The 25,745-nt window shown below is 48.3% G+C and overlaps 4 protein-coding genes and 1 pseudogene across 4 annotated transcripts; 3 read left to right on the top strand and 2 right to left on the bottom strand.

Annotated features, from left to right (window-relative positions):
• Positions 1–388: 388 nt before the first annotated feature.
• HPDL (4-hydroxyphenylpyruvate dioxygenase like) lies at positions 389–1,514 on the top strand. The gene is given in 7 exon segments (XM_012812318.1): positions 389–569; positions 572–799; positions 802–1,005; positions 1,043–1,231; positions 1,234–1,276; positions 1,278–1,452; positions 1,455–1,514. Coding segments are annotated over 7 exon segments (1,080 nt in total).
• Positions 1,515–2,932: 1,418 nt separating this feature from the next.
• On the bottom strand, positions 2,933–10,711 carry MUTYH (mutY DNA glycosylase). Its single transcript, XM_003801183.3, has 16 exons — positions 10,689–10,711; positions 7,564–7,681; positions 6,880–7,028; positions 6,757–6,796; positions 6,568–6,641; positions 6,389–6,430; positions 6,235–6,306; positions 6,045–6,158; positions 5,863–5,960; positions 5,637–5,781; positions 5,494–5,557; positions 5,131–5,322; positions 4,904–5,040; positions 4,667–4,819; positions 4,433–4,474; positions 2,933–3,126 (listed from the first exon to the last, which is right to left on the bottom strand). The coding sequence occupies exons 2-16, from the start codon at positions 7,676–7,678 to the stop codon at positions 2,995–2,997; spliced, it is 1,569 nt and encodes a 522-aa protein (XP_003801231.1). The 5' UTR covers positions 7,679–7,681; positions 10,689–10,711; the 3' UTR covers positions 2,933–2,994.
• A 95-nt stretch (positions 10,712–10,806) lies between these two features.
• LOC100964947 (target of EGR1, exonuclease) lies at positions 10,807–14,443 on the top strand. The gene is given in 12 exon segments (XM_012812317.2): positions 10,807–10,934; positions 10,937–10,963; positions 11,708–11,850; positions 11,919–11,959; positions 12,089–12,185; positions 12,314–12,454; positions 12,706–12,872; positions 12,874–12,969; positions 13,414–13,697; positions 13,700–13,774; positions 13,777–13,918; positions 13,920–14,443. Coding segments are annotated over 12 exon segments (1,452 nt in total). The 5' UTR covers positions 10,807–10,912; the 3' UTR covers positions 14,137–14,443.
• A 1,048-nt stretch (positions 14,444–15,491) lies between these two features.
• LOC100952794 (dual specificity testis-specific protein kinase 2) lies at positions 15,492–25,408 on the bottom strand. The gene is given in 11 exon segments (XM_023507735.1): positions 15,492–15,865; positions 16,138–16,506; positions 16,733–16,754; positions 16,828–16,941; positions 17,878–17,960; positions 18,199–18,246; positions 18,249–18,271; positions 18,708–18,775; positions 22,245–22,254; positions 23,831–23,982; positions 25,403–25,408. Coding segments are annotated over 11 exon segments (1,269 nt in total).
• LOC111721918 lies at positions 20,648–20,717 on the top strand (annotated as a pseudogene).
• Positions 25,409–25,745: the final 337 nt, after the last annotated feature.

Raw genomic sequence — 25,745 nt, 5'->3', positions numbered from 1 at the left:
CATGAGGCCCTGGGAAGTAGCAGCCTGTAGTCCTCGCTGCATGCTTTGAGACCGGGTCTGGTCGGGAAGGTGGAGCGTGCAAACAGCGGAGTCAGGGGCCCTGCCCCTTTTCTCCCGCTCTTCTCCAGCTCTGGCGCCGCGTGGGTCTCACTACTCGCGGCTCAGACCCGGTGGCCATCATGCCACTCTAGGTTGAGGTAGCGCTGCAGGAGGAACCACAAGACCTCTTCGGGATCTAGGCTGGCAATCTCTCCCTGGAAAAGAGCCAGGGACGCGCTCTGTGAGAATTGGACTCCACCAGCCTCCGACCACCTGCCTGGGACTGAGAGCTCCGGAGCGGAAATGAGCGGCCCCCGAAGGACAGGTGGAGATCCCCAACCCGCCGGCCATGACCGCGTCCGCCTGCCATCTGTGCCACATCGCCTTCCACGAGCCCATGGGACAGACTCTCGCTGTGGACCTGCAGCGTCGCTGTGGCTTCCAGCCCCTGGTGGCGCGGGAGATAAACAGTTGGCTGTAGCTGGCCCTGAGCAGCGGCGATGCTGTCGTTTTGGTAAATGAGGGCACTGGGAGCCTCTGTACAGCCTGGACACGTGGCACGTGGTGCCTAGGGCCATGAACCTGTGCTTTGACCTGGCGGACGTAGGTGTCACCGCCCGGATGCTGGCTGCGGGAGGCTGCCGCGTGCCGGTGCCTACTCTTAGAGTGCAGTATGCGCAGGGCGCCACCACCTATACAGTGGTCAGCTCGCCCGCTGGCAATCTCACCCTGACCCTACTGAGGTGTGCAGGATACCGGGGATCTTCCTCCTCTGCTTTGAGCCCGTGGGCTCAGTGCTGGGCCCTGGCTGGGTCAGCTACGTGGACCATCTGACCTTGGCCTGCACCCCTGGCAGCTCCCCCACACTCTCACGCTGGTTCGATGACTGCCTGGGTTTTTGCCACTTGTCCCTGAGCCCAGGTGAGGATCCGGAGCTGGGCCTTGAAGTGGCAGCAGGGTCTGGGTGTGGGGGTGGGGGTGGGGTGGGGTGGGGTGTGTGGAGTTGGGGTGCTGTGGCTCACTGCCCTGCAGACCCCAGCAGACAGTGTTGTTCCTGAGTCCTTGAAGGGGGCCACCCAGGGACAGAGCTAGGTGGAGTAGTTCCTGGTCTGGCATAGGGGGCGGGGCCTGCAGCATGTGGGGCTAGATACGCCCAACATCATGGAGGCCACCAAGGGCGTGGTGTGGGCTGGGACATACTGTCTTCCCCTAAGGCCTACTACCAGCAGCCAGGCAAAGAGACAGATCCAAACTACAGGGAATGAGCCTAGCCTTCTGGCCCAACAGGGAATCCTGCTAGATGGTGATAAAGGCAAGTTCCTGCTTCAGGTCTTCATCAAGTCCCTTTTCGTTGAGGACATCTTCCTCCTAGAGCTAATTCAGAGGCAGAGGGCCACAGGCTTTGGCCAAGGCCAAACATCAGGGACCTCTGGCAGTCCGTGCAGGAGCAAGCTGCCAGAAGTCAGGAAGCTTGAGAAGGGCCAGGGCCACCAGTCCTGAGGCTGAGCTCCCAGCCAGCCTTGGGCAGATGGAAGAGGAGTGTCTTGTCCAGAGTGACCTCTCTTCCCCCAGCCAAAAAGAGTTCAGACTTTTGGTGAGCCAGGGCCACTAGTCTAGCATAGGGCTTGCTGAAACTGAGGAACACCCCCAGGAGACCCAGCTTGTGAAAAGCTTTGCCCTCAGGGACTAGGTATGACCTCCTCTGTTCAGTACCTAGTGTTAATTAAGCCTCTCAGTGGGCTCCAGAGAAGGGGAGATTTTTTTCTTTTTAAAAACGATGGACCACATATTATGTAAAATGCATATGCACGATATAAGGAATAAAAATTACAGAGGTAGAAAATAGAACATAAACAATCCTTTTGAGGCCTTTTTGAATTCCTGATTCCATTTCCTTCCCACTCAGCTCCCAAATTCTGTGATTATGAACCCTTTTCCTGTATTGCTTCACTACATACATATCCCTAAAAAAATGATTTTGTATTTGAAGTAGGATTTAAGACAGAACAAATCCTCCCCTGCCCCTAGTGAACAACCACTGCAGGTCTGGTGGGGCTGGGTCAGGATTGAGCCCAACTATCTACTCTAGGATGATGCCACTGCTCCAATCAGAGCTGAACAGAAACCGACTGTGTTTCCCAGAAAATAAGACACTGTCTTCTATTTATTTTTTTCTCAAGAAGACATACTAGGGCTTATTTTCAGGGGATGTCTTCCTCTCTGTGCCGAAATGCATGGCATAGCTATGCAGATATGCTGCATAGCCACACCCATCACTAGGTCTTATTATTGGGGTAGGGCTTATTGTAGGAGATGCCAAGAGCCAGATGACAGTCGAGCAAGATGATCTACAGCTGAAGTGTGGACCTCGGGCCATTTGTCCACAGGAGTTCCTTGTGGAAGTAGCCCGTGCCCTCAGCTCATAGTCATTGTTAATTACTCCCCTCACCTGTATCATTCCCTTTCAATAAAAGGCTGGTGCGGAGGTTGCTCGGGGCTACCTGGAAAGTAAGGGCTAGCCCCCCTTCCACAAGCTTGTACTTCTAAGCCGCCTCTCACCTGGTTCCTTCCTGTGCTAACCGAGACCAGGGCCATAGGAGCCCGACGGGTCGAGACAGCTTATATTTATAACAAATGCATAGAAATCCTGCTAGGTCTTATTTTTGGGTGAAACATGGTAGATGGAGAGTGTTGTGTATCAGCCACAGCCAAGTGCTCATGCAGCTGCCTTCACCCTCTCCTGGGGGATGAGGGAGGAGAGATCACTCTGGACACAACACTCCTCTTTTATCTATCCGGGGCTGGCTAGGAGCTCAGCTGGTAGAAGTCAGGACCAAGCTGGACTTCACCATGAATGAGAAAGTTAGGGAGAGGTATTAAGCTTTCCAAAATGACTATAAAAATAAGTACTTTATTAATAGTAAGATTTTCAGGGGGTGGAGTCTTCCAGAGGCGTCACTCAGCTGCAGTGTTGGGGATGGGCACGTTAGTGGAGATATGGGGCCGAAAGAAGCTATCTAGGACTTGCTGGCCCCGGCTGGTCTTTTTCCAGCTGGATGGAGTGGTTACCTGGGACCTTTTGGAACCCTGTGCAGAAGCCAAAGGAGGGAAGTACTGAGGAGGGAGCACAGGGAATCTTTTCCTTCCATGTACTTCCTCCACTCTACTGAGGTACCTCAGATTTTAGCCTGGAATGCTGTTGAGCTTTCGATCTACCTAGTATCTGCCTCTTCAATCAGATCTCCAAAATGCTGCCCCAGGGACTCTTCCTAAAATACAAATCTGAGTCCTCTCTCCACCTAAACTGTTTCCAAGTGGCCTGGTGCTTAAACCCTAACTGAGCTGGGCTTGCTTTCCTGCCCTCTCCTGATAAACCAACTGACCACAGCTCTTTGAGCACTGCAGACTATATTGTGAATGACCTTTGCTTATACTACATTCTTTGGCCTGGAAAGAATATTCTTTACTGGCCAGGCACTGACTCGTGCCTGTAATCCTAGGACACGGGGAGGCTCAGGTAGGGTTGCTAGAGCTCAGGAGTTAGAGACCAGGCTGAAAAAAATCGAGACCCTCCCTCTACCAAAAATTAAAAAAACAAAAAAACAAAAACCTAGCTGTACATTGTGGTGGGCACCTGTAGTCCCAGCTACTTGGGAGACTGAGGCAAAAGGATGGCTTGAGCCGAAGAGTTTGAGGTTGTTGTGAGCACTCTACCCAGGGTGACAGAGTGAGACTGTCTGAAGAAAAGGTTCAGTGCCCATAGCTCAGTGAGTAGGACGCCAGCCACATACACCAAAGCTCCTAGGTTCAAGCCCGGCCTGGGCCTGTTAAACAACAATGACATAAACAACAATGACAACTGCAACCAAAAAATAGCTGGGTGTTGTGGTGGGCGCCTGTAGTTCTAGCTACTTGGGAAGCTGAGGCAAGAGAATAGCTTAAGCCCAAGAATTTGAGGTTGCTGTGGGCTGTGGCAATGGCACGGCACTCTACCAAGGACAACATAGTGAGACTCTGTCTCAAAAAAAAAAAAAAAAAAAAATCCTTATTCCTGATTCTTCTAAAGAAAACAAATCATTTCTGGGGCCAGATTAGCTACTTCCCTCAAACAGACTTTCCTGATCCTTTCCTCCCAAATAGAACTGACAGATCTCCACCTCATATCCCACAAAACCTAGTACACACAATTTACACACCTGTGACACTGGACTGTCTCCTGTCCATTTGCTCCTGTCCCCTTACCCTGCATCCCACACTGTTAGTTCCCCAGGTCAGGAACTATTCCTCTACCCCTAGTGAAGCCTGCAGTGGAGAAGATTCACTTAAATGTGTATCAGTTAACTAAGAACCATGGATCCAGGGGACAGATGGCTGGGTGAGGACAGAGACTCACCTTGCAGGTCCCTGGCTGTTGTCCCTCATACACACGAAACACCTAGGCAAGAAGAGAGGGGGAAGACAGGGCTGGCACCTTCTCTGAAAGGTAACCCCCTGTATTCTGCCCTCAACTTCATACCCCAGCACTTCTGTTTAAAATATGCTTTTTTGTCCTCTTTATGCAGTAATAGGCTCATGTGGAACATGTAAGAAACACAAAATAATAGAACAAAGACAATAAAAGTAGTGCCTTTTTCATGGCCGTGGAGACAGCTGCAGTGCGAAATTCTTCCCGTGTTACCCAGCGAGAGCCAGGTGGTGTGCTGGTCACTGGGATTTGCCCCTCCATGGCCAGACCATATACTTGGTATGTCAGCTTGATGTGAGAGAAGATGTGGACCACCTGGAGGGAGGGCCAAGGGACTTAAATAGCCTGTGGATATGGCCTCAAAAGCCATTATTCCTGGCACCTCTCCTGTTCACTCACCTCCCCGAAGTGCTGAAGGCAGCCCTCTGGGAGGGGCCCGGCCCAATTCTGCAGTTCCTGCAGCAGGGCCTTGTGCTGATGCTTCTCTGAGGGCTCCAAGGTCACAGATGGGAACTCCCACAGTCCTGCCAGCAGACCTGAGAGGGCAGCCAGGTAGCGGTGAGGCCTTAGTTAGCTGCTTACTCCTTCAACCCTCCCTTGCTGCACATGCCTCTGCCCTCTGGTACCTGACTTGGGCCGCTGTACCAGAAGAATTCGGGCACCCCCAAGGGCCTTGGGTTGCTCCAGAATGCAGGTAGCAGAGCACTCCTCCCTGGGAGGCTTGCGGCTAGCCTTTCGGGGAAAGTTGGTCACCCCCAGGGTAGGGTCCCAAGGCTTTGTGAGAGGCGGACACAGCTGGCACTGCTCAGTATTGGGAGCTGGGAAGAGAGATCCCCGAGCCCCATTCAGGCACCAATCCCAGAGAGCAGACCTGAGACCAGGTCTGCAGAACCTTACTCAGGTTATAAAAGAACTGAGATGAGTTTTCTGTAGACAGCTCCCTGATGAGGCCAAGAAGGGTGAAGGCACAGACTAAGGTTGGCACTCACCACACTCCTCTATGTTAGGACTGCCCAGCAGGTGTTGTGAGGTTGAGAGATGTTCCTGCTCTACCTGAGAGGCACAAGGTAGATGTCATGGGGCAAGGGTCACTCCCTAGGACCCCTCACTTCCCTTTCCCCAGTAGTCTCACTTTCTGGTGTGCCCGGCATAGGCCCTGCACAGGGCACTGGCTGCAATGTGGGTGCTGTGGAGTACACACTGTGGCTCCCAGCTCCATGGCTGCTTGGTTGAAGTCCCCTGGCCGGGCTGGGTCTACCAGCTGCTGGGCTAAACTCCTAAAAGAAAGTAACATCAGTAACATTGCTGTGAGCCAAAGCCCCTTGACAGATACCCTTCCTGTTAACCCAGAATCCTACCAGAGCTGCTGGGAGACAACAGTGCTGCTGGGATCAGCACCAATGGCTCGAACACGACATAGCACCCGTACTACATTCCCGTCCACCACACCAGCTGCCTGCCACAGAGGAACTGGAAGTCAGTCTGGGCTGAGAGGAAGGAGGGTGGACATGCACAAAGTGGAGGTGGGCTATGGACTCACCTGGCCAAAGGCAATGGAAGCAATGGCCCCAGCTGTGTACCGCCCCACACCAGGCAGGAGCTGCTTCAGAGCCTCTGCTGTACGTGGCATGTGACCCCCTAGCTCCTCTACTATCTGATTGGGGTGGGAAAACTCAAGGTTATGAGACACTCAAGGTCCTTAGACTCCCACCCTCCTGCTACTCTCTTACCTTCCGAGCCCCCTCCTGCAGTCGCCGGCCTCGAGAATAGTAGCCCAGGCCAGCCCAGAGCTCGTTTACCTCCTATGGAAAATGTCAGAGGGCAAAGAGATCATTGTTCAGTCCCTTAGTGTCCCTATTCCCCATAATGTAGTGTATTTCTCACCTCCAGGGAGGCACTGGCCAGGTCCTGCAGTGTAGGCCACTTCTACAGTACCAAGGCAGGCAAAAAGAGAAGAGGTCAAAGATGAGGGTGGTAGAAAAAGCCTCATACTCACATGTAAGTACAGGTTCTCATTTGGTGTCTAACCCATGACCACCTGCCCTTTCCTCCTTTGGAGTCACCTGCATCCATCGGGTATAGTAGTTGATCACCGTGGCAACCTGGGTCTGCTGCAACATGACCTCTGAGACCCACACTGGGGAAGAGGGGTTGGCATGAGGGCACTGCTGATCTGCCTTCGTCCTATCCCTTAGCCCCCAGACCCAAAGGCCTCAAGGCAAAGTCGCCTTGCTCTCAGGAGCGGTACTGACCAGCATACGCACGCTTGTCTAGGTCCACTTCATGCTCCACCTATTAATGAAACCCCAGATGGGGAGTTAGTGTGAAGGCGGCTGAGTGCCAGCCTCCCCTTCCATTGTCCCTCATCTACCTACCCATCTTCTCCAGGGTAGGTCCCGCTTCTCTTGGTCATACCAGCTCAGCAGGTTTCCCCGGAAGGCTGTGACTTCAGCTGTGTCTCTGAATAGATGGTATGGGGAGATAGAGACCTGCATTTCCACTTCTTCTGGCTGCCTGGCCAGACCTGTTGAGACCTCAGGACAGTCAGGAATTGTCCCTGCACAGCCTGTACACCAGGGTCCCAGCACCCAGCAGCTATAGCAGTGTGTTCCTGCATAGACATTCCTCCACCCCAAATCTTGCTTAAGCTTTGGAGCTGAGACCAGAGTTGTGTGTAGCCATGACCAAGTTTCTGGCCTTAATTTTCTCAGGGTGGTACTCCAAAACCTAATAGTTTTAGCCAGGTATAATGTATACCTGTGCAGGGCTTTCTTTTACTTGTGCAAGTGTTTCCTGAAATACTTTCAGTTTCATCAACTCATTTGATCCCATGAAAACCACAAGGGAGGAAATGAGACTACTGCTCCATTTTATAGATAAGCAGCCATTTAGAGCAGTTATCCCAATGTCATATAGCAACACACAACACACAAGATTATACCCATACTTAATCTCTAATGTCTTCAACATACCATGCTCCCTTCCCAGTCTAAATCTGCCCCCCTTCATGGGCAATGAAACCAATCCCCTGAGACTTAGGCCATAACCAAGATCCTCACCATCAGGGGCAGAAGGCTTGGCCTGCTTGCTGCTGAGGACACGTTTCTCCCTTTCCTTCTGGCTGGCTGCCTGCTTCCTATGACCACTTCCCACAGCTGCTCGTGGCTTCTTCATGGCCTGGAACAGAAAGACCTAGTTAAAATAGTCACTATGAGGCTGAATATTGAGGCTCTACAGAGCTGGTAGCTACTTCTCTCCCCACACTATTCATATCTAGCTTTTGTCAAGCACTATCAAGGTGCTCATGGGTTTGCTATTACTGGCTGTAACACTGAGGTATGACCAATATGACTGAGTGAGTGGCCTCAGGGGGACCAGCATGAGTAAGCCCTGGAGACATGCAAAAAGTAAGAAGCCAGGGCCGGTAGGGGTCAAGGACCTAAGCCTCCTGTTTGGGAGCACTTGTATATACAGGTTGCATAGATGGGAGTTGTTCAGGTGTATCTGCGAGCACGGGGACAGGAGGTTTTTCTCCAAAAACATAGCATGGTTACAGTGAAACAGCCTTTAGCAGTTATCTAGCCCCAAACCTTCATATTATGAAAAGGGAAAAAAAACCCAACAAGGGTCAGAGAGGGAGAAAGAATTAGCCAGAGAACAGATGGCAAATCAGTGGAGCAACAGAGATGAGCTCCTAATCTTTCCTGATCTAGTAAATCACAGCTGGCTATCCATGAGAAATGAGAAAATGCACCTGGTTGATCTTTACTGCTCTGACTGTTCTTCTGGATACATTTTGTCTAGTAGCTAATAGCACTTAGTGAGTGCTTACTCTGTACCAGACCCCACGAAGAGCTTTATTGGATCTCTCACTGAATCTCCTGATGACTCCATGAGGTACTTGCTATTATTGCCCTCATGTTAGTTATGAGGAAAGTGAGGTTTATAGAGATTAAGCAATCTGTTCATTCTGATCCAGTGCCTACACTTACAGTCTGCTATATTCAGTCCCTACTAAACCTCTTTTTCAAACTTGAAACCTTTGATTTTACAACCTCATTGTCATCAAAAGAGCTTGCTTCTTCCTTGAAAGAAAAAAGATACAAAGCACAATCAGCAAAGAAAAGAAAAAAACAATAAAATTGCCCCCCCCAAATTGCACTGACCTAACCTCTTCCTCTTCAAGGGCCTGTTCCTCCAATCCCTTCCAACCAACTCTCAATTTCTTCCCTTCATAGCTAAACTCACTTACTGCCATATTTCATTCTATAATCCATTTTCCAAAGAGCAAGCAATGTTCTAGACATAATCATGTAACTTCCTTCCTTAATATCTTCAATGGCTTCCCACTAAATCCTTGAACAATATTTATGGAGTGCCTACCATGTGCCAAGCATTTTTAGGTAATTAGAATACTTTAGTAAATGAAACATTAAAGATTTTTGCTTTTGGCTGGGCATGTGGCTCACACCTGTAATCCTAGCATTCTTGTAGGCCTAGGTGGGAAGACCCCTTGAGCTTAGGAGTTAGAGACCAGCCTGAGCCAGAACAAGACCCTGTCACCACTAAAAACAAAAAATTAGCTGGGTGTTGTGGCAGATACCTATAGTTCCAGCTACTTGGGAGGCTGAGGCAGGAAGATCACTTGAGCCTAAGAATGTGAGGGTGTGAGGTTGCTGTGAACTAGGCTGACCCCATGACAGTCTAGCCTGGGTAACAGAGTGAGACTTAGCCTAAACAAACAAACAAAAAAAGACAGAGAGAAAGATTCCTGCCCTCATGAAACTTATATTCTCCAGACAATAAATAATGCATATATTATATAGGATGTTAAGTGATAAAAACTAGCATAAAAAGGGAAGGCAGAGGAAACAAAGGGTAGAGTGCCTGGGTAGGTGGTGGAATGTTGTAATTTTAAAGAACATGGTCCTGGTGGGCCTTACTAAAGTGCTATGTGACCAATGGCTCAAAGCATTTGAATGTCTTGAAAGTATATGGATACCTATGGGGAATACATTTTAAGAAGAAATGAGTGCAAAGGCCCTAAACAGGGTGCCTGGCTTGTCTGTGATACAATAAGGACTTCGAGTGATTAGAATGGAATAAAGTGGGGGCCAATAACAGGGTATGGGAGATAATCTTTTTCCAACAACCACCCTCCCTCCACCCATAGAGATGGGGAAAGGGTCATAAGGAAGCTTATAGGCCACTGGAAGGTTTTGGCTGTCACACTCTTGCTTTTAAAACAGGAGCTAGTCTTCTTACTACAGCCTTGTCAATCCAAGGCTAGGCCCCCACCCCCATCTCTTCTCACTAGGCTTCTTTACTTGAATTTAGCTGCTTCAGTGGCCCAAGTCTCTGTTCAGCTTGGGGCCTCATACAATCCATTTTTTCTGCTTGGACATCTCTTGACCTATATGCTTGACCTAACATCTGATAATTTTTCAGGTCTAGCCTTAAATGTCCAAATCAGGTCCCCCAGTCTTACCCTCTCCTGTACTTTTTCATCACATGTACTTGTGATTCTATTGGTCAGTGTCCCGATCCCCCCCTTGACTGTAAACAACTGCATGAGTGAAATGATGACTGAGTCTCTTCTATTGACTGCACTGTCCCCTGAGCCAGTGCCAGGTAAACTGTACATAATAAACAACTGTTAAATTAACTAAGGTAATGGGATCAAGGATAGTCAAAGAAATGCAAACAGTTCTGAATAACGATGAAAAGGACTCAGTAGAAAGAGAAAAGTTGAAGGCAAACCAGAAACAGTGAATAGCCATGGAGAGGGGATGGAAACCGGAATGCTTGGGGAAGGACTGGTCTCCAGTAGGAACAACACTTTTGAGTCACGTAAAGTCATTGCTTTACAGTTTGTCCCTTCCTCCCCATCCCTACTGCCAGAGCTTTAATTTAAGTCCACATTATCCCTTGCGTTACTCCAAAAGCTTCCTTGCCTGCCAGTCGGTAGCTCTACGTTCTCTGCAGCTTTGTTCTGTGTCCTGCGCTCCGTCTCTTTCACTGAGCTCTCCATCCTCTCTGGGGATTTGTCCATGCCCAGAACATCCTAACTCCTGGAAGTGCTTTAAGCTCGAGATCAGGCAGTGCCACCTGCCTCACCTGAGCCGCGGGGCCATGCTAATGAAGACAGCGTGACACCGAGGACTCAACACTAAGAAGACATTACCTCCGAATTGCCTCCAGCTCCGGCTCCCGGATGCAATCCAAGGGGCATGGCTCGAGCCCATCGGCCGGCGAGCCTGCCGCACCAGCCAATAAGCTCTTAGCGCGCACTCGCGGCCGACTCAGAGCGCGAGACCCCGCCCCAACCCTTAGGCCTGAGCCGAGCTCGGAGGCGAAGCGGGTGTCGCGCTTACCCAACGACAACTGACGTTAGAGACCCGTGGAATCATGGCTGCCGACAACGAAGATGGCGAGCTTCAACTCCAGCAACTTCTAACGGTGAACAGCTTTTCAGGGGTCACCTTAAAAACCTATGTAGCCTAGGGAACGGGTAGGCCTCGGGCTTATATTTCTAGAGACAGAACTGAAGCCCCAAGGAACTAGCTCCTTCCGCCGTAAGCAGCCACGAGCCGACTACAAGTCCCGGTGTGCACTGCGGCGCGGGCGGCCAAAGCCTGGTGTGGTAGGAGTGCAGCTAGGGCTGGTGGCAGGTCGGGAGATGTAGTCTGGAGCTCTGTTAGTCTGGAACTGTTATTAGATGTGATTCAGTTCAGTGAACAGGCTAAGCCTTGTGGTCCAGAGAAACTAGGAGGTCTGCTGTGGGGCATTATTTTTCTGGCTCAGTGGAATACTGCAAACTGTCACTTGTGGTTGCTGGGAACACTAGTATGGATCCTTGTGGTATATTAAGAGAGCTGAAATCCTCAAGCCCTGCAAAATATTTTCCTTCAGGACCTGGAAAAAATAAATCTTAAAGTCATCTGGTCCAGCTTTCCCCTTTATAGATTGTGACACTAAGGGAAAGAAATTTTACCAGATTCACAGAGGCCACTGGAAGACCCAGGCTTCCTCTCCCCCAATTCAGGGTACTGTCCTCCCCAAGGCCTGTTGTGTATAATACATGGGATGCAAAAGCTTGAGGGACCCATTCCCCCCCCAGCCATTCCCTTGCTTGGTAACTGATGTCTGTTTCTCTGGCCTGGGGTCTTGACTGAGCATGAACATTCATCACCCTCCTTCCAGATGGTGTCAGCAAAAGCACAAAATCTGGGGAGGACCTAGCAGTCCAGGTTCCCGTGGTGGATGTGCAAAGCAACAACTTCAAGGAGATGTGGCCATCCCTCCTGCTGGCCATAAAGACAGCTAACTTCATGGCTGTGGACACGGTGAGGGTTGGGAAACAGGGAGGAAAGGGCTGGTGCTGGGGGCCTATCACCTCTTAACCCACATATAGAAGCTGAGTGGGCTTGGGGACAGGAAGAGTTTGCTGAACCAGTAAGTATAAGGCCTGTTATTTTAGTCTCAGACCTTATCTCTGAGGGTGGTGGATGTCACAGTCCTGGGTAGTTAGTATCTTCATGGGGCTAACTCCTAGCCGCAACCACCACAACAACCAACCCTGAGGTGCATCAAGGAATGTTACAAGGCTGTGTGTCATGCTGCCAGGATCCATTCAGTCATCTGCTGGGGCCTTGCCCGCTTCAAGCAGCAGCTAGACAAGGTATGAGATGATCTCACCCCCATCCCAGGTCTATAATTGGTAGGAAGAGGGTTGAGATCCTGGAGAACATCAGTTATGAGATTTTTTCCTCCCAAATCTTCATATAAGAGACCCTCTTTTTCTCCCAGGGAGAACATTCCTACCTGGCTCAAGTGTTCAATCTCACCCTTTTGTGCATAGAGGAGTAGTATGTCATAGAACCAACATCTGTACAGTTCGTGGTACAGCATGGCTTCAGCTTCAACTTCAACTGACGAGGTAGGCGTCCAGCCTTGAGTCTGCCCCTTTTGTGACTTCATTTCAGCCTATACTAGGCTGCATGCCTGGGGAGAATCTGCTGCTTAAGGAACATGAGAAATCACTAGTGATGGAGCTGAGGAAATAAGACTGATTCAAGGGGCAGCATTGGGTTAGGCAGAGAGGGAGAATTTTCTGGGTCCGGGAGCATGGAATAAGTGTCCTATAGAAGAGGCTTCCTGAGGGATTGTATCCTTCCTAGTAACCCCTTTCTTCCACCTAGGGTGATGAGAGCCAGAGCCTGTCAGTATGGACACTGTTCCTGGAGCTGATCCGGGCTCGGCAGCCCCTAGTGCTACACAATGGCCTTATAGACTTGGTGTTCCTGTACCAGAACTTCTATGCACACCTCCCAGATAATCTGGGAACCTTCACCGCTGACCTGTGTGACCCCAGCAGGAATTTATGACACCAAATATGCTGCTGAGCTTCATGCTCGCTTTGTAGCCTCCTACTTAGAGTATATGTTCTGGGGGCGGCGCCTATGGCTCAGTGGGTAGGGTGTCATCCCCATATACCGAGGGTGGCAGGTTCAAACCTTGCCCCAGCCAAACTGCATCAAAAAAATAGCTGAGTGTTGTGGTGGGCGCCTACCACAGTCCAGTTGCTTTGGAAGCTAAGGGAGGAGGATCACCTAAATCCAGGAGTTGGAGGTTGCTGTGAGCTGTGATGCCACAGCACTCTACTGAAGGTGATAAAGTGAGACTCTGTCTCTAAAAAAAATACAAATGTTCTGGAAATGGTGAGGAAATGCCTGAGGGAAAGGGGTGGGGCTTGATATGAACCTATTTCATTTACTTAAGATATTTATTGAGTTTCTGCCATGTGCCAGGTACTGTTTTAGGTGCTGAAGATTCAGCAGTGAACAAAATATCATTATTCTCATGGAGCTTATATGCTAGTGGACCAATACCTTCTTGCGCTGTTGCAGTGAACGGGAAAATAGGAAGCAGCGGACAGCTGGCAGTCCGTACCTTACCCTGGAGTTCTGCAGCTATCCTTCTAGCATGAGGGCCCATATTGACTACCGCTGCTGCATGCCCCCTGCAACCCACCGCCCTCAGTCCACCAGTGTCTGTGATAACTTTTTGGTGAGAACACCTGCCTGTTCTTGGGGGAGGGGAGGGTCTGATGCCCAGAACCCCTTTTTAAGCCTTTTTTCCACCTCCAGGTTAAAGCATAGGGAAAAACAGAGGAGAGCTTTGTTGAGCCTACCTCTGAGGAAACTAAGGATGGTCCTGTGAAGCAAGTCTGTGGGCATAGCCTCAAGGCTAAGGATGAAACTAGGAACTTGCTTGTTTTGAGCAAGGTCACATAAATGACATGGAGCTGGGACTTAAGACAGCAAAGTCTGAAAAAGCTGACATGGCTACCTCAGAAGTGCCAGGGAGTCAATCCAGTCCTAACCCAGTGCCTGGGGATGGATTGCATCAGGCTGGATGCCTTTATGACAGGTTATGTGATGGCCTTGGATCACATTATGGGAGTGAACCAAGGACCTTAGCCTTGCAGCTCTGGCCCCTGGCTCCCTGAATGTCACGACAAGGTATATCTGAGTGGCAAAGCTGTACCCCTCATAGTGGCCAAGAGCCAGTTCTCTCCTTCCTCCAAAGCCCACAACCAGAAGAGGAAGCTGGTTTGGGGCAGCAGCTGACCCAACTTCTCCCTAGCACTTGGGAGCTGAGAAAGAGCAGCTAAGGGTAGAACAGAGGTATTTGGGTCTCTCTAGCTTGTAAATGTCATATTCTCAACTACTGCTGAGTTTGGGGCAGGGGGATGCAAAGTGGTCCTGGTGGAGATACTGCTGCATTGACCTGGACATTCTCCTTTACCCCAGAGGCTGAGGTACAAGGGTACAAGAAGGTTGACCAGCACCTGTAATGCCAACTTTATTTATTTTTAAATCTGAAAGTGGTCTTGGGAAAGTTTTACAAAAAATATCAACAGAAAAGTTACGAAAATATTTGACCAGTTTCATCTTTGGTTATTTCTTATTGCAGCTCTGTAAGGACAGACTTCCTGAAGCTCCAGGCATAGCAGGAAGGGAAGAAAATCAGTCCATTTAACTAATTGAGTATATCACATGTTGACAAATACATAGAGCAGGCCCTAGGGCCTACAGAACCAGCCCCACTCCCAGCCACAAGATTGAAAGTTTTTGTTTTTTAGAGACAGAGTTTCACTTTGTCACCCTCGGTAGAGTGCGGTGGCATCACAGCTCACAGCAATCTCCAGTTCTTGGGCTTAGGTGATTCTCTTGCCTCAGCCTCCCAAGTAGCTGGGACTACAGGTGCCCACCACAATACCTCGCTATTTTTTTGTTGTTGCAGTTTGACCCGGGCTGGGTTCAAACCCACAATCCTTGGTATATGGGGCCGGCGCCCCACTCACTAAGCCACAGGTGCTGTCCAGCTTGAAAGTTTTATGGGACAGAACATTAAGACTTCTTTATAAATATGAAAATAGAGTAATTAACTGGAAAAGGTTTTTGAACAGGTTAGCTAAAACCATGACCACCACACTGCCTTGCCTTCCCCTTGCATAGAAATGTAGTGATGTAGTCTCACTATGCAGGAAATGCAAACAGCAGTTATTCAGTGTCTTAGACAGAATGGCAAGAAGTACCCCAGTCTTCAGCTCTGAGAAATAGCCATGCCCTTTATGGCCTCCTGGTAGGCTCTGTGTTTCATCTTACATGCCCCAAGAAAATTCAAGAGACAGTTGGCATGGGGAAAGAAAACCATGGATCATAGCTGCCTACCAGCTCAGCCTAGAACTAGGGGTTCCACTGGTCCCTGTATGGAGAAGTGCACTACGGGTCTGGTGGAGACCAAAGCTCCTTGCTAGATTTCAGAGGTTTGGTGTCTGATGTTGGCCATAACTAGAAAAACCTCTCACTGCTGTTGAACGTAGTCAGTGGGAACCCAAAAGTTGAACCTGGTTTAGCCTAGACTGCCTCCTTTGTGCTCCAGCCCATGAGACCATGGATAGGTGTGTACCAATGGGGCCTTATGGCTTTAGCAAAAGGTCCATCCTAAGGTGAGGCAAGGACTGACCCCCCCCCCATCCTGTTCTTCCTGTTTGTAGGCCTGTGCCTAATAGAGGGAAAGGGGCTGGAGCCAACCCTCTTGGCCTTTCTTCTACCTTCATCTCAGAGGCACCTGCCGGGCATGGACTAGTCCTCTGGGGCCTAGGCCCGAAACCATTTTCTTCCTGGAGCCTGGTGCAGTCCAGGGCCTCATGGACTGAAGCAGCCTCATGGGCTGGAGCAGATGCCCAGAATGATGGGATCTCCTTTACTCTGTACTTGAGACTACTGAGGTGTGGTGGGGGCCTATCAGATAGCGATTCTTCCTGGCCCACAAATGGACAGGCTTCTTCTTCTTCTTTTTTTTTTTTTTTTAGACAGAGTTTCACTGTGTCGCCCTCAGTAGAGTGCAATAGCATCATGGCTCATAGCAACCTCCAACTCCTGGGCTTAGGCGATTCTCTTGCCTCAGCCTCCCAAGTAGCTGAGACTACAGGTGCCCGCCACAACGCCCGGCTATTTTTTGTTGATGTTTGGCTGGGGCCAGGTTCAAACCTGCCACCTTGGTATATAGGGCTGGTGCCCTACTCACTGACCAACAGGCGCCGCCCAGATAGGCTTCTTGACGCAAGAATTCAAGTGATCCAGGCAAGGATTGCCACGGGCGAGCAGGTGGTGAGGGCAGGGGCTTCTGCCAAGCAGCTAAAGGCATAATTCCAGGTACATCCAGGTCAAATACCAGGGAGATGACAGACTTGCTGGGTAGGTCAACAAACTTCATCTTGCGACCTTTGAGGTCTGGGCGAGCCCTGAAAGGGTTGACTTTGAGGCCATGGGCAGTACCGTCTTATGGCCAGTAGTAGGGGTCCAAAATGCTCATTGTATGTGTAGGTTTATGGGAGAAGGTGTCTGACTGGCTTTGAGACAGCCAGATGGTACATCTTGGGCGTGGCAATTTGTGGGGCATCTTGTCATCAGTGAACTCAGTTGCTTTACCTCAGGTACTTTGTCCATTAGTTCTAAATAGCAGTGAGTCAAGTCTGGGTTACTCTCACTAGTCATAACAAACAAGAGCAGTACTTTACCACAAAAGTGTTTTCATTCCAAAAGCGAAGTAGGTACTGTTCTATGTTATCCGTGAAGAAACAGAGGGAAGCAGTATGCCAAGTCACAGAGTCCAATACTTTTTCCATTATCTTCCCTCCCCCCTTTGCTTCTGGACCTGGGATCTTGGCAATCACAGCCTAGAGGACGAGGTTCCACACCCTACTATGCTCCCTTGGGGTCAGGATGGGATTTCTGGGCTAATCTCTCAACTTTGGCTATAGGCTTTACCTTCCTATCTCTTGCCTGCTCTTCCTATAAGCAGCTCAGAATTTTCTCCAGGGTCTTCCCAATCTCCACGAAGGATGGGTGCAGTTTGGGGTCCATCTGTAGGCATCCACAACAGCCATTAGCTTTACCTTCCATCCCACCCCAGTATGGCATTTGAGTCTGTTTCTGGCATCTTTTAAGATTCAGAGTACAGCTAAGAGATCTTTTCTGAAAGCCCCAGGTATTACGGGTGAATCCTAGGGCTAAGGTCTAGGAAGATATTGCCTACTGTCTTCTTCTATCAGTGTTCTTTGTGTGTATTCCTTATATGCCTTATTTGGCACAGGACCCTCCAAAAGTTTGGTTTATTCTATTCTTGAATTCTGCTGCTAATGTGTTTCTGGGAGCTACCTGATCAAAGCCTACCACTTGGTCATGACAGGTAGGTCCAGCCCCCTAGAGTTCTATACGTGAAGGCAGACAAGAACCTTTTTCATGTGTCTCAGGACCAGCTGGATCCACCATCCAATGATAAATCCTGCCCAGTGCTCCAACAACACCTGAGGCAAGGGTGGTAGGTCTATCCTGTAAGCTGAGGACCAGATAATACATTGGTCCAGGGCTCTGGAGACTCCCAAGAGGCCCAGAGGGAGAAGGAGGAAAATGAGGCTTCGTGAGGTTAATTAGAAGCCTCTGTAGTGCTAACCAGGCAGTAAGGGTTCAGCTAGCCCCTGACCAAAGCCCAGGGGAGAAAGATACTTTACAGCAGTTAAAGGTGAGCTACAGAAAGTCTGGGGGACAGTCTCCCACCATGGGCTGGAAAGTGTCATAGTCTGGCCCGAAATTCTGTGGATGGGTATGGTGGGAAATGTATAGGAGACATGGGTAGACAGATCATTCATCCTTACCACCACCCTGGCGTGCTCAGAAAAGAATGGAAGCTGCCCCTGAAAAGCTACAGACTGAGTTCCAGCACTCTGCCCCAAGGACAAAGTTGCATAGCCTCAAACCATCCCCGCCTCAGTGGCACTGATTCCCAAGCCTGCAGCTCACCTCTGTGCAGGGAAGATAGTCCGGATCAGCCTGGATGTGGGTGATGATCTTTCAGAGGATGATACCGTAAGAGATCATGCTACCTGGAGGGTAGTCACACCTTGGTTTCTCTGAATGGAGTGAGGGGTAGGGTGTCTGCTCCCCCCATGCTAACAGCTCAAGCCTGGGCTCTATTGCCCATATGTCATTGAAGCCATCCACTGGGCAGCTGCCAGGTACCAACACTGCTTACCAAAATCATTCTGAACATAAAAGGTGATCCTGGACACTTTCTGCTAAGAGTAGATTCTAAGGAGAACCAGGCCTTGAGATCCCCCAGACTTACCTTCTCATTATAGGGCTCATCTCGGAGAACCTCAGGTGCCATCCGAAAGGTGAGCCCACTACACCCATGCTGTGGGGTGAGATTATGTAGTAAATGAGCTTGGCGCTGCCTGGCACAATGAGCTCTCTCTCTCCTTTTTTTGAGACAGAGTCTTACTTTGTTGCCCTTGGTATAGGGCTGTGCCCTCATTGCTCACAGCAACCTTAAAGTTTTGGGCTCAAGAGATCCTCTTGCCTCAATTTTTCATTTTTAGTAGAGATGGGGTCTCACCCTTGCTCAGGCTGGTCTCAAACTCATGAGATCAAGCAATCCATCTGCCTTGGCCTCCCAGAGTGCTAGGATTCCATACGTGAGCCACCACGCCTGGCCTCACAATGAGCTCTTTTGACTAGTAGGAATTCATCTCTCCCAAGGATTAGGTTGACCAAATTTAGGGAGCTGTGGTTGAACTATGACCAAGTGCTGTAATTTTCCCTTAGCTTCAGCCCCTTCTCCTCAGATCCACCTGACATAAGGGATCTTCTCAGCCAGGCCAAAGTCAGCAACCACTGCAGAATAACCATTCTCATCCCTCTTATCAGGCAGTTCTAGAGTTCCAGTCAGCCGTAGCCATAAGGATCATCTAGCCATAGACATAAGGATCATCCAGCTATAGTTATCATCTAACCCTCCCTGCCACAGGGTACCTTGTCTGCTCCTTGGTGAACCACACTCTTAGACTGACCTCAGTGGTCAGATCTGGGGGCTGTAAGCCATGTGAGATGAATTAGTCCTGGATCTGGGGTGGCTGCTCCAAGATTCACTTCATACTCCAAACACAAATACTTGTTTTGGCTTTCTAAGTGCTAAGCATGATTTAAGTGCTAGAGATACCTCAATGAGCAACAAACTTGTCCTCTTGGGGCTCACAATCTATTGGAGGAAGGTAGAATATCAAGCCCTAGCCTTCCTCCTTCGTCAGAATGCAGAGACCCAAAAACCCAGGCCTGACCGTGCCAAGTTAATATGAGGATACACTGACTTTCACTGTCCATAGGATTACAACCAACCTCCGCTTTGACATTAAAAGTCTATGATCTGGCTCCATCCAACTAGCTTACTCCCTACACCCCTGCTCCTAGTGCCCCTACACACATATCCTCACAGACAAGCTTGGCTTATCAAGCCTAACAGGGCCTTTCAGCCTTTGCCTTTGTTGAAATTGTTCTTTCCACTTGTGCTATGCTCCTTATTAACCTTTTACCTAAGAAAATTTTATGTCTTTAAGGTGAGCTACCTCTTCTGTCCTCTCCTTCCCCTCTCATCAAGCTGCTTTAGCTTCTCCTCTAAGCACTTCCTCTGACAGTCCAGCAGGGAGGCTGTGAGCTCCTCAGGAGCCGGTTCTGGTTTGGGCTTGTCTTCCTCACAGTATTTAATTCATGGGAGAGGCTGAGGACATGCTCACTGAGCAAATGCTGCCCATCTTCAGAGAAAGGATGAACCCAAATGACCTATAAACAAACAAAGTAGCTCTCCCCAAATAACTGTGTTCAAAATAGCCGATACCATTGTGGCTCAAGAGGCACCTCACCCCACCTGCTTCCTTTAGGGTCAGAAGACAGCAGGGGATCCTTGGCTTACAGAAACATTTCTGGGGCTAGCCAGATCCTGTCTGACCCAGACTGGCCAAACCATGTCTGACCCACACCAGCCTTCCTTCCTCCTTGCCAGCTTTCGCTTCTAACTGATAAGATGTTGCCAAGTCACTCCTGCTTACTCCACATGTGCAAATCAATCCCTTACTCTGTCCCTTACTACATTTTTCCATTCTCCAAGCTGGAAGGATCCTGTGATTCCATCACATCTTTTCCTGCCCTGAATCTCAGGTAGAAATGCATCATCTCTGGCTTCCAGGCAGGATGGTCTCTGTGCTTGTCCTGGCTTTAGCCCTCTCATAGGCCTGCTGCCTCAGCAACCTGGCACTCTGATTAACCCTAGGCCAGCCTGCCTATCAGCCAAAGCCCCACCTTTGGGCACCAGCCTGTGAGGCAATGGCCGGCCAGATTTGTCACCTAATTGTCTCCCTTCTTTTAACATGACTTTCCTAGAGTAAGCAGTAACAGAGGCCCAGTCAGACTTCCCTGAGTTAAGAGGTGACCTTTTCAGGTTCAACCAGCCCAGGCTCTGCAGCTGCCTGGCTGTAGCTCCTTTTTGACCTCGCCCCTAGTGTAGTACATCACCATAGCAGAGTGACTTATATGTTTGCCTTCAAGGACAGGGAAAGATCCCATTCATCTCTGTCTCTCTAACCCAGCACAGGCACACAGGACCTTGGCAAAAGTTTATTAAATGCAAAGTTTGGTCTGGTTACTGAAGCAACTAAGCTGCTTTTTTTTTTGGCCGGGGCTGGGTTTGAACCTGCCACCTCCCGTATATGGGGCTGGCGCCCTACTCCTTTGAGCCACAGTGCTTGCTTCGGCAGCACATATACTAAAATTGGAACAATACAGAGAAGATTAGCATGGCCCCTGTGCAACTAAGCTGCTTTTAAAAGCTTGTGTCAGGCTCTGTGCCTATAGCTCAAGAGGCTAGGGTGCCAGCCCCATTACACCGGAGTTGGGTTCAAATCCAGCCCAGGCCTGCCAAACAACAATGACAGCTATAACCCAAAAATAGCCAGGTGTTGTGGGAGGCGCCTGTAGTCCCACCTACTTGGGAGGTTGAGGCAAGAGGATTGATTGCTTAACCCCAAGAATATGAGGTTGCTGTGAGCTGTGACGCCATGGCACTCTACCTAGGGTGACAGCTTGAGACTGTTTCAAAAAATAAAATAAAATAAAAACGTGTCAAATGTGAACACTAATCATACATTTGACTCCATAGTAAGGACAGAGCTGACAAGGTTCTCAAAGAGTGGCTATGGAAACCTACACACATTCTTCAGAACTAGGCCAGAGCAGACACCTGAGGGAAGTTCCTGAATATCCTAACAGCTAAACACTCAGTACTGACACTGAGTAAGACCACCTGAGCAGAGAAATGCCCAGTCCATTTGTTAATGTTTCCTCTAAGCTAAAGAAGCTGTTTCTGCAACAACAAAAACACTTTCAATCTGCCATCAACTCTTTCCCCTCACCCTCAACAAACTCCATAAACCCAGTTAGCATCAGTCAGGAAAAGACTGATTCTACATCTCAAGAAAGGTTAAGACATTCTTTTTACAGCACGGGGAGGTCAGTGACTGAGTTGCCTTCCTAAATGCCTCAGGGACTGCTATAGTCTCTTAGAAGATTGTCTATTTTGCTGTCCCATTCTTTGCCCTCAGCCCTATATGATCTTTGCTATAGTTCTTGTATAATGACTTCATCACTTATTTGTCTCCACAACTAAACTAAGAGCCCTTGGAGGGTATAGACTGGATTTCAGTCATTTCTCTGTCCAATACTGGGTCCTCTAATAGCATAGTATAAAGGGTTCTCAGAAGATGTTGATGGTTCTCATTTTAAAAGATAACTCCAGGGTGCCCTAATAGCCACTCTCTACAACCTTCCAGCATTCAGCTTTGTTCCTAATTCATGTTCTCTTCACTCTTCTGAAAATTGGCATTTCTTTTCCTAATTGAGTGGCATAGCCTAAGACCATAGCTGGATAGGTTTTCACTCTGATGAAGTCACCAGAATGGCTTCTATGGAGTCAACATAGAACAAAAAACAACTAGGACCTAAAGGTACAATTCATAATTCATACATATACCCCCAACAGTACCACAGATCAGCAGTGCTTTCTGATGCTAGGCAGTAAGGGTATTAAGAAGAAATGAACTGCTATCTCAGCTGCCTTCAAGAGTCAAGGCTCATGCATGGCTTCACTAGCTACTTCTAGAGCAACTGGTAAAAGCCTGTGTGTGGTTATTGCTGCTGCTTTATGGAGCTCATGAACTGCACATTTTTAAAAGCCACACTGCCTGCCACTGCCTTCTTAGTAAGTTCTTAGCATTATCCCTGCACAAATTCAAAGCAGTACTGCAGTAACCACTGACATGTAAATCCTACAAAGGCAATACTTTCAGGAGATACACTGATGATAAACTAAGGATCCTTTTGCCTTTACCATAGGCTCAAGAAAATTTGGAAAAAGCCATCTACGTCTACCCTGATTTACTCACTTGGAATACGTTCCCACTATATGTATGTATATATAGACAGAATCTCACTCTGTTGTCCTAGGCTAAAGTGCTATGGCATCGGTCTAGCTCACAGCAACCTCAGACTCCTGAGGTCAAGTAATCCTCCTTCCTCAGCCTCCTGAGTAGCTAGGACTATAGGCACCTGCCACCACAACTGACTAATTTTTCCTTTTCTTTCTTTCTTTTTTTTGAGACAGAGTCTCTGTTGCCCTGGGTACAGTGTTATGGCACCATCAAACTCGGGCTCAGGCAATCCTCTGCCTCAGTCTCCCAAGTAGCTGGGACTACAGGTGCCCATCACAACTAGCCCCGCCCTGCTTGTTTTTCTATTTACGGTAGAGACCAGGGTCTTGCTCTTGCTCAGGCTGGTCTCAAACTCCTGAGCTAAAGCAATCCACCTAACTCAGCCTCCCAGAGTGCTAGGAATATAGGTGTGAGCCACCACACTCAGCCTGATAGGTATTCTTAGGCCTGAATAAAACTGCTACGCATCTATCTACAAGACTTGAATTCAGTTCTTGGGCAGAAGTCCTATGAGATATGTTAAATGCCCTTATAGCTCCTGCATCAATGATCACAGTGGTGCCCTGGGCCACTTGGCTTTGAGGTGCTTACTTGTAGCATGGCCAACTTCTGAAAGCACCTCTTTTCTAACCTGGTCACATAGCAATTTGGACAACAAGAGAATACTACAGAGACCAGCTGACGCCAAAGAGGAACTGGCAGGGTGGCAGAAACTCAATCATACAGACAGAAAATGGGTCAGTACATTATGGCCCTCAAAACCTGTACTTGGTGACTAAAAATCACTGAACTCTTGCTCTTAGGCTAAGAGCTATCTCCAGGGGTCCATGGAAGAGAAAACTGACAGGCCCCCACACTGCCTAGACTGCTGTCACTCCTACAGGGTAAGAATCTCTTAATCCTCCTTGTGTCATCTGCTTCTGCAGCACACATTCAGGATGCCTGGCATGGTGGCTCATGCCTGTAATCCTAGTACTCTGGGAGGCCAAAGCAGGTGGATTGCTTGAACTCAGGAGTTCAAGACCAGCTTGAACAAGAGCAAGACCCTGTCTCTTAAACACATAACCAGGCATGTGGCAAACACCTATAATCCTAGCTGCTGGGGAGGCTGAGGCAAGAGAATTACTTGAGCCCAAGAGTTTGAAGTTGCTGTGAGCTATGATGCCATGGCATTCTAGTGAGAGCAACAAAGTAAGACCATGTCTCAAAAAAAAAAAAAAAAGATGAAGGTATTGCCTGGCTGAACACTGAAAGGTACCTGCTCTGGTATAGGCTTTCAAAGGACTAGCTATTAAGAATAATGAGTTATGTTTTCTGTGATTAATGTTAACTCTATAAGAGATCTCTATGTTCCTAAACTCAGTGACTTATTTCGGAACACAGCTTTCTTGATAAAAACAGAAAGACAGTGTCTCAAAGAGTTGTCGAAGTAAGGCCTTCATATCTTAGATGTGAGGTCCAGATGAAAGATGCCTTTGAAGTGAAGGTAGCTGAGGCCCACTGCTATGTCATAGGCCAGTTTTACCTTCACAGACCAGGGCAAATGCAGGTTACTATCTAGCAACTGTTCCAGGTTCCCAGAGTTGATATACTGAAAAACAGAAGGAAAAATCAGATACCATTTACCAGAAGTGTTAGGCTGATGGTTTACACAGTGAACACCTAGAAGACAGAGACTCTACATATTTTTAAAGTTACCAAGGCCTTATTCTGTATCCACGTACCATGGTAAGTGCTGCACACAAAGATACCTTCTCTTTGGGGAGATCACAACCTGTTAAGGTATATGGAAGAATAATACAGTTATATGCAGATACGCAGCACCATAAACTACTGAGAATAAGGTTAATCTGGGAACAACAGAGGAAACTGCACAGAGGAAGTGTGTCAGAAAGGACAACATGGTAGCAGGAGATGGACAATCTACACAGAACAGTGTATACAAAGTTATAGGTTAACTGCATTCAGGAAATTAATTTACTCAATATGGCCAGAGTGCGTGTACGGGAGAATCAGGAAGTGAGGCTTATATGTTTTACTAAAATACATGGACTTTATCCTATCTACAGGGGGACAAAACAAGTCTTTTTAAACAGGGAAGCATCGTCAACATGGTCATATTTGCTTTTTAAAGAAAATATTATTTTAGCTTTTGTGATAGATTAAAGTGAAGAATACAAGAAAGGGAAAATAGGTTAGGCAGTTATCCTGGTGAGAGAAAGGCATCCAAGGCAAAAGTGAAGGCACTGGAACAAGGCAAGATTCAAAATGTATGGACATGGCAGGGCAAAAAAAGAAAAAAAAAAAAACCCCAAACTTGATGATTACCTGGATCACAGAATGAGAACAATAAAAAGCTCTATGATGACTCCAGGCTATTGGTCCCTGGATGTCATCATTAATTATCTAGAAATAAGAAGAGGAGTAGATTTTTGGAAGAGGCAGTGTTAAGAGAGAGTTCAGCTGGGACAAGTAAATTTAAGGTCAAGATGTCCTGTAAAGAATCAGTTTTAAGTTTAGGAACAAAGTCTGGGCAAGACACTTAGGAGGCAACGACATAGAGCTAAAGGCATAGAGTCCAAGGAATATGTGAAATTGTCCAGGGGTTAACATGTAAGATGGGAAATTAACAGAATCCAAAGGAATGGTAAAATTTAAAGGAATAAGCAGAGGAAGAAGGACCAGGCAAAAACATTATCATAGAAGTTAAACAAGAACATTCTAAAAAGAAAATGGCCAATAGTATCAAATGCTATAGATCAAGTGAGATAAGCTTGAAAAGTATCCAGTGAATTTGTAAATAGGAAGTCACTGACAGCTATAGCCAGAGCAGTTTCAGTAAAGTGGTTAAAACTAGAGTAAGACTGAAGTGAACTGAGGAGTGAATACAAGATAAGGATATGGAGGAATTATTAGAAGATCTCCTCTTCAAGAAATGTGACCATTCTTCATCATTCCCATATACCCACAAAGGGCTGCTTTACCTTTTTTAAATTAATAAATTGGCTTACCACCATGGGCAATGGTTATGGTGCCAGCCACATGCACCGAGACTGGCGGGTTCAAATCCAGCCTCGTCCAGCTAAACAACAATGACAATTGCAACAAAAAAATAGCTGGGCATTGGGGCAGTGCCTGTGGCTCAGTGGGTAGGGTACTGGCCCCATATACCAAGAGTGGCAGATTTGAACCCAGCCCCGGCCAGCTAAAACGGCAGTGGCAACTGTAACAAAAATAGCTGGGTATGTGGCGGGTGCCTGTGGTCCCAGCTAATTGGGAAGCTGAGGTAAAAGAATCACTTAAGCCCAAGAGTTTGAGGTTGCTGTGAGTTATCATGCCACAGCACTCTACCCA

The sequence above is a fragment of the Otolemur garnettii genome, unplaced genomic scaffold (genome assembly GCF_000181295.1).
Source record: "Otolemur garnettii isolate 467f Iridium unplaced genomic scaffold, OtoGar3 scaffold00202, whole genome shotgun sequence".
In the NCBI taxonomy this organism is placed as follows: Eukaryota; Metazoa; Chordata; class Mammalia; order Primates; family Galagidae; genus Otolemur; species Otolemur garnettii.
Note: the sequence above shows the minus strand (reverse complement) of the source record. Positions and strands in the feature narration are given on the sequence as shown.

What these genes read in the sequence shown, in the direction of transcription:
- MUTYH (XM_003801183.3), bottom strand. Translation starts at nt 7,678, where the DNA reads ATGAAGAAGCCACGAGCAGCTGTGGGAAGTGGTCATAGGAAGCAGGCA. An exon ending in TGCAGGAGGGGGCTCGGAAG is followed by an intron (nt 6,159 to 6,234) that starts GTAAGAGAGTAG and finishes CACCCCAATCAG; the next exon opens with ATAGTAGAGGAGCTAGGGGG. An exon ending in TCTCCACGGCCATGAAAAAG is followed by an intron (nt 4,475 to 4,666) that starts GCACTACTTTTA and finishes CTTCTTGCCTAG; the next exon opens with GTGTTTCGTGTGTATGAGGG.